This window comes from Natator depressus, chromosome 9, assembly GCF_965152275.1.
Source record: "Natator depressus isolate rNatDep1 chromosome 9, rNatDep2.hap1, whole genome shotgun sequence".
Classification (NCBI taxonomy): domain Eukaryota; kingdom Metazoa; phylum Chordata; order Testudines; family Cheloniidae; genus Natator; species Natator depressus.
This window is the reverse complement of record NC_134242.1, coordinates 88,580,324-88,593,436: the sequence shown is the minus strand read 5'-3', so window position 1 is coordinate 88,593,436 and position 13,113 is coordinate 88,580,324. Positions and strand designations below refer to the sequence as shown.

Below are 13,113 nucleotides of genomic sequence, written 5' to 3'. Positions count from 1 at the left end.
TCAGATGTGGGGGAAGGAATAGGCGCCTATACAAGACAAAGCCCCCCCGCAACCACTCAGGACGGTCCCGGTAAAGCCAGGCCAAAGCTCGGCTGTTATGACTCGAGCCCAGGCTTGGCGGGGCAGGGGCGGCCTCGGGCCTGCCTGCGCTCCGAGCCGCCTGGGCGGGAAGCCCCAGGTCCCTCCTCCCTGGCGAGGGGCGGCCCCTGCTGGCTGCTCCTCCCCGTCCCCGCTGGCCGCTCAGAGGCAGCCCGGCGAGCCGCGGAACCAGCCGAGCCCATGGCCCAGGAGGACGAGTCGGCGGCGGCGGAGGGCGGCGGCGGCCTGCTGCTGGAGATCCTGAGCTCGCCGCTCAACCTGAGCCTGCTGGGCCTCTGCCTCTTCCTGCTCTACCAGATCCTGCGGGGCGAGCGGGCCCCGCGCCAGCCCGACGACGCCGAGCCGCCGCCGCCGCCCAAGCTCCGGCGCCGCGACTTCACCCTGGCGCAGCTGCGGCCCTACGACGGGGTGCAGGACCCGCGCATTCTCATGGCCATCAGCGGCAAGGTCTTCGACGTGAGCCGCGCCCGCAAGTTCTACGGGCCCGGTGCGTGCGGGGGGCGGCTGGCTCTGGGGACCGGGAGCTGGGGTGCAGTGTGGGGACCGGGGGGGTATTGTGGGAGAGGGGTGCAGTGTGGGGACGAGTTGGGGTGCAGTGGGGACCAGGGGAGGTGGGGGTGAGGAGAGGCTCTGGGGAGCTGTGGGGGGAGGTGCTGCGTGCGGCGGCGATGAGGGGGTGTGGTAGGGATGAGGGGGAGGTACTGGGGTATAGTGTGGGGGAGAGGGGTGCAGTGGGGACCGGGGGAGGTGCTGAGATGTAGTGGTGGAGGTGCAGTGAGGGTGAGGAGAGGCTCTGGGGAGGAGTGTGGGGGAGAGGCCTTGGGCTCTGACTCTCTCAATATGTTCCCATCTACCTAGCAGAAATCCCCAACCCTTTCTCCCTCCATCTGCTGCTTGCTTGCTTGTTTCCCTGTGTAACTGGGATCCAGTCTGTGGAGAGGATTATACTGCGGGCACTTAATTGTGGGGGGGAGAGGCCCTTGTGTGCTCTGTCTGCAGTTTAGAAGCCCAGCCCCTCAGGCAACTCCCAGGGCCTGATTGAACACAACTCAAATCACTGCCTTACTCTGTAACCTCCGTGAGTGTAGTAGGTTACACAACACTCAGTGCCTCTGTCCAGAGCACAGGAGACCCCTAGGTAACAAGGCAAAACTACCAATGTGAGGGAAGTTGGTGGGGGGCACGGGCCAAAGTAAAAGGCAGTGGTGGTCTCTAAGGGGGAAAGTACCCCACCCCAGGACTTTGCAATATGTGTTGTCTTTAAAGTTGGTGAACTTATGCCTAATTGGAGGTGATACCACTACAACGAAAAAGAAAAGGAGGACTTGTGGCACCTTAGAGACTAACAAATTTATTAAAGCATAAGCTTTCATGAGCTACAGCTCACTTCATCGGATGCATACAGTGGAAAATAGAGTGGGGAGATTTTATATACACAGAGAACATGAAACAGTGGGTGTTACCATACATGCTGTAACGAGAGTGATCAGGAAAGGTGAGCTATTACCAGTGGGGGCCGGGGGGGAACCTTTTGTAGTGATAATCAAGGTGGGCCATTTCCAGCACTTTACAAGAACAGTGGGGGGGGGGAATAAACATGGGGAAATAGTTTTACTTTGTGTAATGACCCATCCACTCCCAATCTTTATTCAAGCCTAAGTTAATTGTATCCAGTTTGCAAATTAATTCCAATTCAGCAGTCTCTCGTTGGAGTCTGTTTTTGAAGTTTTTTTTGTTGAAGAATCGCCACAACAACTACAACTAAGTAATAATAATAATTCATAATGTGGTCATGAAGTTGGGAGCCAGTCCTGCAACTCTTAGTCACCTAAACTAATTGGCATAACCAGGGCTTCTCCTGTGAGTAAGGGTTTACTTGTATCATTAGGGTTACAGAACCAAGTATTTTAGTTGTGTACACTCAAAGTATATCTACTTCTTTCACTTTTTTTTTTTGTGTGTGTCAAGCTCCATGCACATTTATAGTACTCTTTAAATCAGCGGTTCTCAAACTTTTATACTGGTGACCCCTTTCACATAGCATGCCTCTGAGTGCAACCCCCCCCCCATAAATTAAAAACACTTTTAATATATTTAACACCATTATAAATGCTGGAGGCAAGCGGGATTGGGGTTGGAGGCTGACAGCTCACGACCCCTCCCCTCATGTAATAACCTTGTGACCCCCTGAGAGGGTCTCGACCCCCAGTTTGAGAACCCCTGCTTTAATGATTATACTGATGGGGCAGGCAGTTTTGTTTACTTCATGCAACTCACCTGGCACCTTCCTCTGTAATGCCATGGGTCGCAGCACATGAAATCTTTTGTTGATTTCATCATTACATTCCCTTTTTGATGGAAACAGTTCTATTATTTAATATTTATAATATAGTAACACAGTTATTTTTATGATACTTGTTCCCAATCAAAATCACAGCCCCACTTGTGCTGTTCAAACACATGCAAAGATGATCCATGCCCCATAGGCACTTGGGGGCGGGGTGTGTGTGTGTGTGTAAAGAGGAGTAGGGTTTTAAGTTCTAGAACAGTAAGGTAATATACATGATCGATTTGAATGTGTGGTTCTCTATCAGCAGAGAGCTTTAAAAAACCTACTCGTGAGTTATATCTGAGAACATGAGAGGCTGTGTACCATGTCTAATTTATTAATGTAATCATGAAATTGGGTCTCTGCTTGTATGAAAAGGAAAGTGATTCCATTTATTGAAATCTGAAAAGGTTTCTTCCCCCCAGTGCAGGTGGGCACTAAAGTAACCAGATTTTGGTGTTACATTAATGCCTCCTAAGAGAGCTGAATCATTGGAACATGTGCTATCTTAAATTTTCTGTTACTTCTGTACTGATAAAACATTCTGCTTACTATTGCAAATAAATTAATGATTGATGAAGTGTACCAGCAGTCCCTCGTGATAAGATACTTCTGAGACACTGTGACATGTACACATCAGTCCCTTGGGATCATTATGCATTACATGCATTTTGTGTAAATTTTATATTTACTAAGCACCTGCTTCCAGCCTGATTGCTATCCTTGGAGTAGGGTCCTGTTAAGATTCTCCTCCATATCTCAAGCCAACTAATCACCTTTCAGGTCCTTCTTCTTCCATGGGTCAACTCTCTAAGCCAGAAGGATTTGTCAGAAAGCCATACGCTTGCCTTGCACTCCATCTCCTCAGACTTCTGAATCCTTTCTCCTTTCCTCTTCCCACGTAACTGACTCCTGTTTGCTCTCTTTACAGGTGCCACACATATGTCTCGGGCTTGCTCCAAGAAAGCCATTTGCTTCTTGTCATCTTGTGCATAGATCCCTTTTGCATGCCCTCCACAAACCAGCACTTGTCTCTTCTTCCTGATGTCCCAGCATGCTCAGTATCTTCTTTAGTGATTCTGTTTTCTTGTAGTGTTTCTTGTTTTAGTTTTTGGGGGGTTTGGGTGTGTATGTACTGGAAAATATCTGGCTCAATATTACAAAATAGGGCAAATTTTACAATACAAATCTTATTTGGGGATTTCAACATAGGATTCAAGTCAGGGGATCAGCCTGTCATCTGGTTCTTGGTACGTGGTCCTCAAAGAAACAGCAATGTTGTAATTACCCCGACATTTTTTATTTTAAAGAGGGCCCATATGGAATTTTTGCTGGAAGGGATGCATCCAGAGGTCTTGCCACATTCTGTCTGGATAAGGAGGCTCTGAAGGATGAATATGATGACCTGTCTGATCTCAATGCTACGCAGCAAGAGACCCTGAGAGACTGGGAATCACAGTTCATGTGTAAGCAATTTCAAATCCACTCTCTGTGAAGTAGCTAGCTTCTGTGTATAATAGTGGAAGACATTCAATACGGTACATCACGTGTCTAAGAGACAAGGTGGGTGAGGTTAATATCGTTGTTTACACCAACTTCTGATGGGGAAAGACCTAAGCTTACAAAAAGGCCGCCTTCTTCAGGTCTGACCCACACCTGAAGAAGAACTGTATAAACTCAAAAGATTGTCTCTCACCAACAGAAGTTGATCCAATAGAAGATATTACCTCATCCATCTTGTCTCTCTAATATCCTGGAACCAACGCTGCAAACAAACTTCTATCTGAAAATATGGTACCCTTTATTGCAGTGGTTCCCAAACTGGGGTTCACGGAACGTTACAGGGGGTTCGCCAGAAAAATGTCACTCATGGCGGCCAGAGGACCCCGGGCATTGGAGGCAGCAGGTGGGACCCAGTTGCAGGGCTGGCAGCCTGAGCCCCAGGGAGAGCAGGGCCAGGCAGTTGGGGCTGGCAGCCCGAGTCCTGCCCCCGTCAGCGGGGGAGCCGGGAGCCCGAACCCCAGCACTCCGCATGGGGCTGGCAGCCCGAGACCCCAGGGAGAGCGGGGCCAGTGGTCATCGGGACCTGCAGCCTAAGCTCAGTGGAGCTCAGTTGACCGGGGCGGTCAATGGGGTCCAGCAGTAAGAGCCTCACGGAGTGCAGAGGAAATTTAAACTTAAATCCCTGGAAATACTCATTTTTTAGGAGGGGGTTCATGAGATTTCACAATTTAGTGAGAGGGGTTCGCAGGCTGTTTAAAGTTTGGGAACAACTGCTTTATTGTAACACTTAAGTTTTCTAAAACTGAAAGATTAGAGAGAAAAAAATGTCAGTTTCCCCCATTTGGGTGGTGTTTTTGTTTGGTTTTGATTTTTTTACAGAGAAAGAGAAGAGATTAAACCACTTTTTCGAATAGTAAAATCTGACTGTAAAACTACCAAAAAAAAAAATGGCAGGGAATGAAACTGCTTTTAACTTTGTAATTAACCTGGTTGCACATGGAGAGTGTTCCTATAAGGCAGTTAAGCTTAGTTGGCATTGTATGGGAGCATTCTGTATTTTTAACATCCTGAAGAATTAAGGAAGCTTATTTCTGGGGAAACTAGATGTTTTCCACTTGGTACTCCTTGTTTCTCCTGTTCTTATTTGAGCATTTACAAAACAAGGTTTGGAGAAGTAAAATTTGCAGAAGCTTCTAAGTGACTTTCAGAAGCCTAATTTGCATTTTGAAAAATCATTTAAGCGCCTTTGAATACTGAGTGAAATTAATAAATTCTGTATATGTCAAATTATCTATGCAGCATTATTCAGGAATGGCAGCCCCAGAATTAGGGGAGACAGGCTGCCCTTTGCTCGCATCCGGAGACTTTGCCAACAAAATAAGTTTAAAGCAGTTATCCCTTTTTTTTGTCTATTGAGGCTTGGATATAAATATACAATGATCTAAAAAATCTGGGCAGTACTCTTCTGTTTTGAACTAGGGGTCACCAAATGAAATTAATTGGCAGCAGGTTTAAAACAAAAGGAAGTATTTCTTCATACAATGCACAGTCCACCTTTGCCACAGGATGTTGTGACGGTCAAGACTATAACAGGGTTCAAAAAAGAACTAGATAAATTCATGGAGGATAGGTCCATCAATGGCTATTAGCCAGGATGGGCAGGGCTGGTGTCCCTAGCCTCTGTTTGCCAGAAGCTGGGAATGAGCAACAGGGAATGGGTCACTTGAGATTCCCTGTTCTGTTCGTTCCCTCTGGGGCACCTGGCATTGGCCACTATCGGAAGACAGGAGACTGGGCTAGATGGACCTTTGGCCTGAGCCAGTAGGGCCATTCTTATGTTTTGCAGCTCTTAGTATTAAAGGCTTCCAGTGTAAATATAGCAGCTCTAGCTGCGCTGTGGTCCCGGTTTTCTTTTTTTTTTAACAGTACTTTGTAGGTTGGAAACTGCTCAGCTAGCTTCTTCTACCCAGGAGTTTGATTATTATATAATGATCCGCTACAGTAATATCTTCCTGGTGAAGAATATTAACTGCACAACACTTAACCTGGGTTTCTAGACCAGGAAAGCGCTATGTGGGTGTTTTTTTTCGTTTACATAAAACAGACTGTAAGTGTTGTTTATATAACAAGCATTTCAGTAAGAAACATGTAATGGAAATTCCATATACACTTGGTCTAGATAATGACCATTAAAGTTTACTAGGAGTCTGGCTGCATGGTGGTTAGTGTTAAAACAAAAACATCATACTGAATTTTAAAGTCTAGAGCCTGAACTAATTCAGTGTTTCCACTATTAAATTGGTGTAAGATACTTACAAATGCATATGGCATATAACCCTTAAGTCTTAAGATACCTACATTCAGACAACATTAAGTGTGACTTGTCTGTCCTTTCACAGCTGCAGTTTCTGACATGCTCATTGCTAGCATGGTCTTCACACCAGAAACCTATACAAACTTTACATTAAGCAGTCAGTCTGGAGTCAGATGTAGACAAGACATTTTCATCATGATCAACTTGTGAAGTTAACTTTCATATGTTCCTGTTGTATATTGTGTTTCTGTCAAGGAGCTTTCTAAAGAGTACATGTGAAAATAATCTATTCAATGTGCCTAAATGTAATGAAGTTCTTTTAAAAGACATAGTTGAAAAGGAAATAATCCTCTAAGGTTAAAACCTTTCAATGGAGTAAAAAAAAAATGTAGGAGCAAATGTAGACAAGGATATTTTTCCACAGTATCACTTCCCCTAGTCACAAATAATCAATATTTTGGGAACAACGTATTTTTTGTGCAATGAGAACTAAAAGGTGGTTGGTTTTTGTTTTGTTTTTAATTTGGTGTCCAACATGAACAGCCAAGCTTTCCCCAGATAATGTTGTTGGTTTTTTTGCTCCTAATTTGCTATTTTGGGAAACCTCCTCATGTAGACACAGCTGCTATTTTGACACTCATCCTGTCTTGAACAAAGCTGTTAATCATGCCACGTTGAATGGTGGTTTTATGATAAGTGTGTCCTAGACACCAGAATTACACTACCATATGTCAGGTTTCAGAGTAGCAGCCATGTTAGTCTGTATCCGCAAAAAGAAAAGGAGGACTTGTGGCACCTTAGAGACTAACAAATTTATTTGAGCATAAGCTCACGAAAGTCCTCCTTTTCTTACTACCATGTGTGACCAAAAACCAGCATTTAAATTGGTCTTTCCAGGAGTGAAGCGTTAGTACTTTGCAGTTGTTAATGTAGTTCCCAAACTTCTAGCAGACTATGCAAATATTTGCCTTTAAATTCATATAATTTTAAACTATAATATAGGAGAGAGTATAGTAAGAGATTTCCCTTCACTTGCTAAAAGGCTTTGCATCAGATAAGGAGAGCTCTGATTCATAACCTTCCTCCTTATGCATATGCCTTACTATTTAAATATTTCCTTGTGAAGTATTTTAACAGGAGTAAGGCTTGTCTGGGTACACAGTGGGAGAATTCCTATACTGCCATCTCTAATGCCGGTGGGAAGAACATTTTTTTTCCTGTTTCCCAGTGCCTGTTCACAGCATGAATCTCTGAAAATCTAAACGTTTCAAGGTTTTCTTGACATTCTCAGGATGCCAGCTTCCAGAACTGGCATAGGCAAGTGTAATGGGGGGGGGGGGGGGAACGGGGATGTTGTTCTTTCCCACTCACACCGAAAATGGTGATTTCATTTCTTCACTGTGATAGTTGGCTCCCTTTGAACATGAGACCTGAGGTTGTGGGTAACAAAAGTATCCGCAGATGGCTTTACTTTGTCACTCCTGGTTTTGGCAATAGGAGAAGAATTGTATTGTTTGCATTTATTTTGCCCATTTCTCACATAAATATCACCTGTTACGACGGTAGGAATAGTTTGGCAAGTCAGTCACTTTTGTCGGTGTGCAAAACAAAGGTAGAATTGGTGGTTCTTGATTTTAATTTTAACGCTATGTTAACCACTGTCTGTTTTAGTGAAAACATTAGGTTGCACAAGGTAAAGGAACGATCTGTATTCTGTGCTTTTTCTCAATTTACAGTTAAGTATCACTACGTTGGCAAACTGCTGAAGGAAGGAGAGGAACCCACCATATACTCAGATGAAGAAGAAAAAGAAGATGCTAAAGATCAAAAGAGAGACTAGAGAATGCAGTGAGGAACAATATTTTTGTATCTTAAGGGACCATTTGTAGCATTCCAGTTCTGTTTTATAAGTTGTAACATCAACAGTAATTAGAAAAGGTACAGACTTGCTGTGATTGGATTGTTTTTAAAACCGTTCTTAATCTAAATTTACCAATAGCATAAACAAGATTAAATTTCTTACATAAAAACTGCATGACCTGAATGTTCTGTAGGATAAAAAGCACCAGGACAGTGCAAAAGTGAACTGCGACTTTGTACTAAAGTTATTTCTGCTTTTCTTCCATCAGAGTAGGTTGAAATCAAAAAAGCTTTTATTTAATGGCTAAGGCCCCAATCCTGCGAACACTTAAGCATAAGAGTAACTTTACACATAGTAGTAGTTATGCTACACTGAACTCAATGGAAGAGCTTGCAGGATGTGGGCTTTAGATTATAATCTCTATGGGGCAGGGACCATGTCCATAAAGCATCATACGTATCTATGGTGCTACATAAATAATTTTAATAGCAGATAAAACCGACATTTTAAAGATTTACCACAAGCTTATAAGTGAATTACTGAACATGAATACTTTTTTAAAAAAAAAAAAATCCTCTTTTTGTTCAGAGAGGCTATATCATTTTTAGGTACTCATGTCATTATTCAAGGACTGATGAATGGCTAGGCTAATTCCCAGCTCGGGTAGACATGCTAAAAATAGCAGCATGGCCACAGTGGCTCAGGCTAGCTGTCCGAGTACAACCCCATCCAAGATCCTAGGTGTATATTTGAGTAGCTAGCCTCAGTCACTGTCTGTGCCATGGCAGCCACATTATTTTAGCATGCCATCTTGATCAAAGCCACCATGTATATGTCTACCTGGTACAGAAATACACCTCCCAGTGACAGCGAAGACGTACTCCATGTTTATTCACAGCCACGTAACTGGATTAATGATTTTTGTTGTGTTTACCTCTAAAGCATATCTGAAATGTTACAGAAGTTTTGGTATTGATTATAAATTGGACCTCCCACCTTGGGAGGGGCATGACTCAGCTATGACTACTGTTTGTTCACTTTTCTTCTTAGCAAAACTATTCTAGGGACTGATTCCAAAATTTAATCCAGATGAAATTAAACCAGAAAGGGGTGTGTGTGGCACAGTGTTGGGGGAGACTGCTATTGATTCCTTGGCCTAGTCTACACTAGAAAAGATTTGTTGGTATAGTTTTTATTGTCAAACCACCTAACGTAGACACAGCTTATCCCAGCAAGAGAGTGCTAAAGCTGGTACGGATCATACCAGTTCCCAGAACAAAATAAGTAGTACCAGCAAAAGCACTTTATTGCCATACAGCTGCATCCACACTAGTGCTTTTGCTGGTATAGAAGTGTCATTTGAAAAAACATGGCACCCCTAACTGATATTACTATACCAGCAAGTTTCTAGGATAGAGCAGGCCCTAGAATTGTATTTAGCGTGTTATTTTGTCTTATAACTCACATCCAGGCTTCTTTTTAGCAGGTTCTTCCTTACTGAGTAACCAAGTCGCATACCAGAAGGGGGAATTGAGAATGCCTTTGCCCAGTGAGGAGGGTCAACATGCTGTTAGGATACTGAAGAAATATTTCAGCTTGTTAGTGGAAATTTCGAGGAGTTAATGGCCCACTGATCCCTCATGGAACGCATTCCTTGCTGAAACACTTTTGCTTGCATGTTGGGCGTGCTCTGTAGTTCTCCATCATTCCCACTCTGTCAGATGCTGCTGTTGGATCCAATTAAGCAAGTCAGTGTAGGTCCTTGATTTTTAGCTTGTTTCCCTTCTTAGTCCAACAGACCCTGAGTTCACTGGCCTTCAGGACATGTTTCAAGTTATCTATTCACTTAGGCCACTGCCTCATCAGAGGCACTTTCCCCCTCAGGGCGCTTTTTTGTTTTTGGGCTGACTGTTGTTAAATGGTTCTTTTTTTACCTTGCCTGGTTTAAAGTTTGTGATTTTTGCAATAGGCTGACCATGAAGAACTCTTGCCCACTTGCCAGCAGTATGTATGTAATATATTTTAAGCAAAAGTAATGTTTTAACTCTTTAGTACCATGGTAAAGGGTGGGCAAGTGGGTTTTATACTTAGGCAGTAAACTTTCAAGACAACATTACAAATCTACAATAGGTACATTCCTGCACTGAAAGGTTAATAGTGCTCTGGGGGCTTAAGCACAGGCCTAGAGTCAGACTTGCTCTGTAGGCTTAGCCAAATCACTTTAACTCTGTGCTCCAGTTTCTCCATTGGTAAAAGGAGAAGGATATCTACTTCACAGGGGATTGAGCCTCAGTTCTTTCATGTAAAGTGCTTGGAGATCCTCCAGTGGAAAGTGCTATAGAAAGGCAAAGTATTGTGTAGTTTCTTAGCTGTTTTCTTCATGGTGCCCATGATGTGTGTTAGCCTGATGTGTGTTGCTGCTACTGTGTACTTTTTTGAATGAAAACAAGCTCCATGGGAGCTCAAGCCTCTTGCAAAATCTTTTGTTGCCAATGACCCTATTTGCCAGAGCAGCCCAATGTTTTATAAAACTTAGACAGGAAAATTTAGGCAGAGGAGCAGACAGAGCATAGCTGTTTACACCAAATAAAAAGGGAAACAGTCCGTAAACTAGGCAAAATTGTTCTTAAATAGGAAGTGTTCCATGAGGTCAGCAGCTTTTGTAAACACCAACTAGTGCACTGTATAAAAGTACCTGAGACAGTGTGTGTTCAGAATGACTATTCTCAATCCATACCCTGAGAACCACTTCGATGGCATTTGTCTTTTTGTAACACTACGCATTAAAACAAAGAATACAGTTGTTTGCACAGGTAGCTTGCTAAAATATTATTATATGAACCACATAGGGAGGGGCTAGGCTAATGCAAAACTAGTTATGGGCTTTGTGTTGCTTTTTAAAGCCATTTATACTCCTTGCAGACTATTTCTAATGGTTTTACCTCAAATCAGAAAAGTGCTTTTACTTCTTACAGGCAGACAATAAAATTCTTACATAGTGGTGGTATTTCTTTATTTTATCTCAAGGGACCAAATGCAACTTTCTAGTCCCTAGCATTCTGAATTTCAGGTGTTTGTTTATATATTGTTTCCAGTCTGTCATGTGAACAGGAACAATGCTTAATATACAGTCTCCCCTTTGGATGCTCCATATTCACCCTCAGCCAGTCTAAATTGAATGCCTCTGGATGGGATTTGAAACATACTAATTTTAACTGAACATTTGATTAATGACTGTGCAGTTGACAAGATTATACTCTAGCACTGCTATAAAATCTGCTTTGCTGTTGTATATCTGCAACTGTGCAATAAAGGCTCAAGTAAGCATTAATGGTGGATAGCAAGAAAAACATAAAAGTTGAAGGTTGGGATGCCTTCAAGTGAGCTTAATAAGATCAACAAGCTACACTTCTGTGTGATCTAATGTGCTTCTTATGCCATTGCTAAGCTATTAATAAACCAAGGGCATGTCCATGCTACAATCTTAAATCAACCTAGGTTAGTACTAACTGCAGTGGCTGAAGTCCACACTACCCTCCTTCTGCCGGTGGTACATGCACTCACCATGAGTGCTTTCATCAACCAAAGGGGGGGGGGGGGGGCTGAGAGCTAGTGCTCTCAGCTCCACGCAAATCCCTGCCGGGACCTCAGCTGCCCCCTGGTCTTCTCACCTTCCTGCTCCCAGTTGGGGTACCTCACTTCCAGGGGGGAGATCCATGCCTGGAGTCTGGTTGGCTGCCATGCTTCCAGCAGGGAATCAAGAGTGGCCACTGCCCAAAGTGGATTTTGGAATGTTAAAAATTGTCTGACAGCCCCTAAAAAACCTTCATGGTCCCTGGGGCCTCCTCCACAGAAGTGAGGAGTAGGCAGATTTTATATGGAACTGAAGGAAAATAATTTAACTAAACCACCAAAAATCAGAATGAACATTGCTAACACAATGTACATATACATCCACCCTCCACCTCCCAAAAGCCAATGATCTTCCCCCCATCTGGGCACCACAGCTGTGCCAACATTTCAGACTGGCTCACCTGTAAAGATGAGTTTCCAGTTGTAGCCTGTCTGGTTAATATAAACTTTAGGCAGAGCTGACAGGATTGATGTGTGCAACTCCCTGCTCTGGCACCAGTGCTTGCCCAGTGCAGAAGCTGCACTGGGCCTATTATTTCCTTGATTTGAAGGTTACCCTTTTTAAGAGTTCAAATGCAAAAAACGTTATTTTGGCTTTAATGTTGTCCCACCAAAATTATCTCCCCATCTTTGCTCCATCATTTCTTGGGTGGGAGAACCTTTGAGTTCAACCTCTGGCTGTATGTAAGAAGCTTTTGAGAAATATTCCTAAATTGTGTACGTTCTATAGAAAAACATTCTACATTTGACACATGTGAATTGACACAATTCCAGCATGGGGGTATCTGCAACAGAATTATAAAACCACCTGAATGGTGATGTACATGAGAACAAGCTCTGTGACTAGCATCCTAAGAGTGCAATGTACTGTCCATGAAAAGTAGTTTGGTCTAGGATTGGATGCAGAGACCTGACTTATTGACTCTCTTTAGATCCTTACACAAGTCACGTAACACTTGTGCTTTAGTTGTCATGTCTATAAAATGGAGATGATACTTACCCTCACTCTGTAAAGTGCTTTGAGGAACTAAGCACTTATTTAAGAATTGATCCATCTAATGCAAAATGAAGGCAATTTAACAGAAGGAAGAGAGTGTACAATGTTGTGGTAGGAGTAAGGTACTGCTTCTAGTAAAGACAATGCCTGTTGTAAGAAATGAAGGGATGTTATAAATTTTTGGCCGGGGAAGAGAGAGTTGCTTCATAAAATGGCTCATGTTTTCTCTTTCTAAACACAAGGCTAGGGGCAATGGACAAACAAACTATATCTGCATTTGCTGTGGCTTAATCCCCTTTTCCAACCATTACCAGCTACTGTGACTAAGCACTAAGAAACACACCAGGTAATTTAACAGATTTCATATTAGCAGAGCA

The 13,113-nt window shown here is 43.2% G+C and overlaps 1 protein-coding gene across 3 annotated transcripts; it reads left to right on the top strand.

Moving 5' to 3' along the window:
• The first annotated feature begins 252 nt into the window (after nt 1-252).
• PGRMC1 (progesterone receptor membrane component 1) lies at nt 253-11,107 on the top strand. Of its 3 annotated transcripts, none has more exons than XM_074962575.1 (4): nt 253-586; nt 3,739-3,894; nt 7,982-8,093; nt 9,593-11,107. In XM_074962575.1, the coding sequence occupies exons 1-3, from the start codon at nt 280-282 to the stop codon at nt 8,083-8,085; spliced, it is 567 nt and encodes a 188-aa protein (XP_074818676.1). In that variant the 5' UTR covers nt 253-279; the 3' UTR covers nt 8,086-8,093; nt 9,593-11,107. The 3 variants fall into 3 exon arrangements, with proteins under 3 accessions (XP_074818676.1, XP_074818675.1, XP_074818674.1); XM_074962574.1 differs by having other exon boundaries at nt 9,590-11,107; XM_074962573.1 differs by having other exon boundaries at nt 7,982-11,107.
• Nucleotides 11,108-13,113: the final 2,006 nt, after the last annotated feature.

Bases quoted from the DNA above. Each gene is read 5' to 3' on its own strand.
- PGRMC1 (XM_074962575.1), top strand. From the start codon at position 280: ATGGCCCAGGAGGACGAGTCGGCGGCGGCGGAGGGCGGCGGCGGCCTG. The intron at 587-3,738 runs GTGCGTGCGGGG...TTTATTTTAAAG, and splicing joins CCGCAAGTTCTACGGGCCCG to AGGGCCCATATGGAATTTTT. The intron at 3,895-7,981 runs GTAAGCAATTTC...CTCAATTTACAG, and splicing joins CTGGGAATCACAGTTCATGT to TTAAGTATCACTACGTTGGC.